The 6,950-nt window shown below is 35.6% G+C and overlaps 1 protein-coding gene across 1 annotated transcript; it reads right to left on the bottom strand.

The window, feature by feature from the left end:
• Window positions 1-5,990: 5,990 nt before the first annotated feature.
• On the bottom strand, window positions 5,991-6,629 carry LOC105679226 (uncharacterized). The gene has a single exon (XM_012379138.2). The coding sequence runs from the start codon at window positions 6,627-6,629 to the stop codon at window positions 5,991-5,993; it is 639 nt and encodes a 212-aa protein (XP_012234561.2).
• Window positions 6,630-6,950: the final 321 nt, after the last annotated feature.

Below are 6,950 nucleotides of genomic sequence, written 5' to 3'. Positions count from 1 at the left end.
TCTTAATTATGAGAATTTTAAAGAATAATATATATTACTTTTTATCTAAACTTTTACTTCATATAAAATTCATCTAAAATATTACATTATTATGCATATACGAATAATTACAAAAAAGATACATTTGACGAAAATTTTCAGTGATAATTCATATAAGAAATAATGATATTATAATAAGGTTTTTAGCATACTTAAATTCTCATGCATACCGTACTTTATGGTTACTTGTAATCTGGTTGTTTAAAGCTTTCATATAACAAAAAATGAAACATAATTATCCATGTTTTTTTATTTTCTCGTACTTTTTCAACTATGCAAGCAATCGGGGTCATGAGAATCACGGAGTGCGGATCGCGGCGCTCGGGCGTGCGGAGAAGGTTATGTCACATACTGTCATTATCTACTTACGTAGGTGGTCTTACGTTATTACCTATTACATTAATTGTTAAGTTTATTTGAAAAAATAATAAAAAATTAATAATATTATTAATAATAAATAATTAATAATATTATTATTAATAATAATAATATTCTGTTCTAATAATGTTCTAATGTTCTAATAATATATTAATAATAATTTAAAATGTTATTAAAATATTAAAAAAGAGTTTAATAAACAAATTTTTTCACACAATAAAGTAACAAAATTGATTATCATGACCCGCACCTGAAATGCATAATCAAGATAGACTCAATCGTCATGACCCCATCGTGATTACCATAACCCGCAGCCTGATCGTCCTGAACCGACACAGGTAGGCTACACCGATCAAAATTATTTTATTTTTTTACATCGATAAATAAAAATTTAATATTTTTAATAATTATTTTAATGATTTTATTGAAAGCTATAATCCTATATTATATAATTTTTCAACAAATTTGATAAAAAATTAATTTAAGAAGAAAATATTAATAATTTTTCTTAGGTGAACGCCACCACCCCACTCTCCCCTATATTCTCTATTCTTCCAGCTTGTCAAAAGATCATGTAGGTTAAACGTTAGAATTTTAGTTGAGTCTTTATTATATAAAGAGTAAGCGTTCAAATCAGACAATATCAGTAGTATAGCTAGGAGAGTTCAAACCCATGGGGCAATGAGGGGGGTGCGGGGGAAGAGGGGATATTGGATTACGCTGCGTCAGCACTTTTCGAGGGGAGGGGGATATCGGATTACGCTGCGTCAGCACTTTTCGAGGGGAGGGGGGTATCGGATTACACTGCGTCAGCACTTTTGGAGGGGAAGGAGGTATTAGATTAAGCTGCGTCAGCACTTTTGCAGGGGAAGGGGTATTGGATTATGCTGCGTTAGCACTTTTGGAGGGAGGGGATATCAGATTACAGCACTTTGGAGGGTTTATCAGGTTACACACGTTTACAGTTGTAAAAGCGCAGTATCAATACTTTTGCGATGTGGGTATAAGGTTACAAGAGATTGGAGGGGACCATATATTTTATGGATTACGTCATCACTTTTCTTAGAATCTGCAGGCGCCATTATGCGCCGTCAGCATTTTGAGCACCATTTTGCGTTGTTACAAGAATGGTATCATCACTATTTTTAGCAACAGCCACGTCAGCATTTTGGGCGTCATTGTTGCCAAATTTCTTTATATTTAATCAGCCCTTTTAATAGCGCCATGTGCAAAAGTTTATAGCAACAGCCACGTCAGCATTTTTTGACACCATTGTTGCCAGATTTTTTAATATTTAATCAGCACTTTTAATAGCACCGTGTGCAAAAGTCTATAGCAACAGCCACGTCAGAATTTTTGGCGCTATTGTTTCCAAATTTCTTTATATTTAATCAGCACTTTTAATAGTGTTGTGTGCAAAAGCCCATAGCAACAGGCAGCCACGTCAGCATTTTGGGCGCCATTGTTGCCAGATTTCAATGTTTTAATCAGCATTGTCAGCATTTTTTAAATTAGTGTTGTGTGCAAAAAGCGGGTATAAAAAGCTCGCGAAAAATATAAATTATCACAGTTATCTGAAATCATTTGGATAATCACTACTTTGCTGCAACGCTTCACCTGAATTATAGCAACAATGTTTTCTACCGTACAGCAGACAACTGTGAGTAATCTGACCAACAAACTGCAAGGTGTGGAGACCTTCCCGAAGAAGCGGAAATATTCGCCCAACGAGTAAGTGGGCTCTCTTACTATTTGCACTTTTAAACTCACCGCTATTGTTACACTTTGAACTCACGCAAGCTTTTTTCCACAGAAATGGAAGTAATTCGCCAAGCATCGATAGAAGCATGATCACGCCTCCCAGAATTTTGGCTAGAAGATACCCGTTGACAAAAACCGGCTACAAGTTTCTCGACATCGGAATCAACGTCTCAACGCCGAGCCGTGTGGAAATCGCTCTCGGTGACAACTATGGCAAGGAGTTACGTCTATCATACGGCGTATAGAAAGAACTCATGAATCAACGGGGCATCATCGCCAGCTTCTTTAAGAATGATGTGGACGAAGCACCGTCTCAGACCGTTGGACACGTCAAGTTTTGGAAAAATTAACAACCTAAAAGTAATGCGCCTAGCAACATCAGCATTATGGATAATCATGTCAAGCCAAACCGCGTGTAACATGTTTGCACTCGAATATTGTGTAGACTGCATCAATCATTCGTTGAACAACGTTACCGGTATGGTTGATGTCAAGTTCACGCACTTTTCAGAAATCGCGAGGAATGGGAAGGATCCCGATCACGTGGCGATTCGCAAAAGCGATTTATTCGATAAGAATAATATAATTGATTGTGAACTGGTGACTCAGGTCTTTGCAGAGTTGTAACAATTATATATTACATATTAATAAATATTATTTCCATTGTAATTAAAATTTCTTTTCTATTTTCCCGTCTCATCTTATCCACTATACTGACTTATCCTACAACGCGCGCATCAAGTAACACCGCCGTAATATCAAAAAAATTATAATACATTTTTAGTTTTAATAATAGAATGTTTAATTTAAATAAAATACAAAGACATACTTTTAAGTTCTAACGTAATCTTGAAATGTAACATAATATTAATACTTCTTTAAGGAGGAGGAATATAACGCATCCTATAAATGTGTTGTAAATCTATGTGGCTACTCTATGGGGAGTTATCTTTTCAAACTCAGCATAAATGACAAAGACACGCACTCTTAATTTCTTACACAATCTTGAAATGTAATTCCTCTCTCAAAGAACATTCTAGAAAAATATTCCATCATATGTAATTTGATAGTTCGATAGACGTTCGATAGATGTACGATAGACGTTCAATAGACGTTCGATAGACGTTCAAAGATGTACGATAGACGTTCGATAGACGTACGAGAGACGTTCAATAGATGTTCAATAGACGTTCAAAGATGTACGATAGACGTTCGATAGACGTACGAGAGACGTTCAATAGATGTTCGATAGACGTTCGATCATAGAACTTATATACATGGAAGGAGAATAAGAGCAAACAATTGAGGCAATTGAGCAATAACACCCAAGAAGTGAGACAAATATATATAGTGCTGTCTTATTCTATTACTCTTTCTGTAAGAACGCATGCGTAGCCATAGTAAGGTTGTGTTAATATCTGTTTATATCAATCTTTGTAAGCTTTGTAAGATCACGTAATGTACAACACGTGTACGAACATCAAAATTTGTAAAAATTAATGATTTTTGCATTGTGCGTGTAATTTAAAAAAGTTGAAGAAATTGCTACGAAATAAAAACATGTGTAATGTATGTGCAACATTTTTAATATCTAGCAATGCCGAAGCAATTTCGAAGTTGACTGCTATTAAAAATAGAGGTAATTTGATTCTTCCTTCCGAAGATGTCATAGAAATATCACGTTCTGCGGAACGTGCCATTCGAGAATACAGTCATCTTATTTTTACAAAAGAAAATATTAAACAATTTGTTACTAATGTTGTATGTCGTACTATTTACGATCAAGTTTTCACGCATATGACTAATCATAAGGAAAATGCTTCTCGCAAAAATCAATTTGATAATCATAAATATCAATTAATAAAAGAAATTTCTAATATATATGTACAAATCCGATTATATCATGAAGGAAAACGCGCTACCCATGAGGATAAAAAAGAATATCTTCGGCATACGTATACTAAATTAATACATTTTAAACACATGTAATTTTATTGTTTATTGTTTTATTGTTTATTGTTCCACATAGTTTATTATAGATTTTCACATATTGTAATATTTTATAATTTCTAATTATAATAAATATAGTTTATAATTATTGTGCTGTTGATAAATAAATGATAAGAAATTCATATATTTTTTTTTCTTTTATAGAATATTTCTTTCATTTGTATTTTATATTCATAAATAATTACAAATTATTTTTAAACTTAAATAGTAATATTTTATATGTAATATTTATATATATAATATTACTATTTATTATAAACGATTAATATTTATGAAACTTTTTTCAGAATTTGATTATTACATATATGTACGTAAAATAAGCGTTTCAAATCTACGCGGTACAGACAGTGCACATGCGCATAGCGAACAAAAGTCATGTTCTATCTTTCCTTGTCGCACAGATGTTGGGTACACTTTTGGATCACGGGAGATATATGCTATTCTCCTTCCATGTATATAAGTTCTATGCGTTCGATAGACGTACGAGAGACGTTCAATAGACATTCGATAGACGTACGAGAGACGTTCAATAGATGTTCGATAGACGTTCAAAGATGTACGATAGAGGTTCGATAGACGTACGAGAGACGTTCAATAGATGTTCGATAGACGTTCAAAGATGTACGATAGACGTTCGATAGACGTACGAGAGACGTTCAATAGACATTCGATAGACGTACGAGAGACGTTCGATAGACGTTCGATAGACATACGAGAGACGTTCGATAGACGTTCGATAGACGTTCGATAGACGTACGAGAGACGTTCGATAGACGTTCGATAGACGTTCAAAGATGTACGATAGACGTTCGATAGACGTTCGATAGACATTCGATAGACATTCGATAGATGTTCGATAGATGTTCAATAGACGTACGAGAGACGTTCGATAGTCGTTCGATAGACGTTCAAAGATGTACGATAGACGTTCGATAGACGTTCGATAGACATTCGATAGATGTTCGATAGACGTTCAAGAGACGTTCGATAGACGTTCGATAGACGTTCAAGAGACGTTCGATAGGTGTTCGATAGACGTTCGATAGATGTACGAGAGACGTTCTTACAAATAATAATTTATTATATCTCATGAGATAAGCGACAGATCAATTACATGTCGCATAAATGTTCTTACGTATAATCTATTATACGTCGCGAGATAAGCGATAGGTCATATTACATGGCGGATTATGTAACGTGTAAAAAGCGGAATAAAGTCATACGGGTGCAATATACATTATTTTATTAATATAAATCATAATTGTTTTACATGTGTGTTACGCTCAAACCATCACTTGTACAATTTGCAAACATTTGCATAGCGCAATGTCTAATGTGATATCCACAACGCAAGGTTCCGATTATATCCAAGTCTTTCAGACGCGTAATATCCTTATAATCCACATCAATTGTTTCGATCTCTACATCATCTTTCAAAATCTCACACAGCCACTTCTTCTCGAGTCCTTTCACATATATTAGAGGCGGTTCCGTACCAATGGCATTGTTGATAAGGCTTCTCGACTGGTTATACGTGCTCATCTTCCCATCGAAAGCCGTGATGTATTCGTAACCAATACACCAGCGATTTTTCCGATTTTGTCAACAAATTCCATGGTACGTGTTCACGAAATACGTAATGAGATAATGTTTCGCCATCTCGAAGTACCGCTGCTTCTTTTACAATAAAAATGTTGTTGAACGCATAACCTTGCAAGTCGACGAAAATTGGTACGTCAGACATCGTTGTCAATTATCGGAAAACTAACGTTCCCATTCGCACACGTCAAATTTATAACTTTTTATACGAGTCTGCGCACAACGTTATTTAACGGATTATATTCAACCATTCGATCGTGTATATTGAAACAATAGGCGGTGGTGTTGGCCGGTATATTTTCTTTACAATCAAATTCTATTCGCACGTCGACGGTGGCGCTTTTGACAGAGTCATTTTGTCGCGAACAATCTATGACTACGAATGGACCGGCTTTCAAGAATTCATCGATATCCAAATACGTATTATCGAATCCGTAATAAGCTTTGTGGAAACGCGCATACATGTTGTACAGTATAGCGTATCGATTCCTGTTGAAATCCAAGTTCATGTCGTCGTACGGATAAAAATCTGAATTCAGATGCAGTCTCACATTGGTGAGTTTACAAGCATCAAATTGAGCAGTGTTTTCAGAGAGCATATTTTTTCGGCCGGTTTGGAGAGCAAAGATTACGTATCGCGGTTTTTCCAATTGCGTCGCGGCTTTGACCGCCCAAGAATGCTTGGTCGTGTTTTGCAGCAGAGGAAATTCGTACCGATCCCACGAACGGAAGCACATGCTTAAATATCTTCCGCTTATCAAAGTTCGAAGAAGAGACAACTTGTTAACTTCGCTCAGAACTACGTGTGGCATTCGCCACTGTATCTTGAGTAGTTCAATCATACCAGCTCGTGCGATTAGACAATTGTTATCGTTGCGCGAGCGTATTAATACAAGTTCGTGACGCGCGTTGATTACAATCCGCTTGTAATCCTCGCAGAATCCCAAAAGAGTATTGAGTGGAATGCAAAAATTAAAGTATCTATCGATCAACGGATATCCATTCGGATTCCACGATGCGTATTTCAGCGTTTTGCTCTTCTCCGTCGTCAGCGATATATAGTTTTTGATCGTGCTCGTTATTCCAACGTTTCTGTTACGATCAATTTCAACTCCGTCGAGCTCGTATCGCATTTCATCAAACATGAACGCGACACAATTATT

The sequence above is a fragment of the Linepithema humile genome, chromosome 2 (genome assembly GCF_040581485.1).
Source record: "Linepithema humile isolate Giens D197 chromosome 2, Lhum_UNIL_v1.0, whole genome shotgun sequence".
In the NCBI taxonomy this organism is placed as follows: Eukaryota; Metazoa; Arthropoda; class Insecta; order Hymenoptera; family Formicidae; genus Linepithema; species Linepithema humile.
The sequence above is the reverse complement of the archived record's forward strand: the minus strand, read 5'-3'. Positions and strand labels throughout refer to the sequence as shown.

Bases quoted from the DNA above. Each gene is read 5' to 3' on its own strand.
- LOC105679226 (XM_012379138.2), bottom strand. From the start codon at position 6,629: ATGATTGAACTACTCAAGATACAGTGGCGAATGCCACACGTAGTTCTG.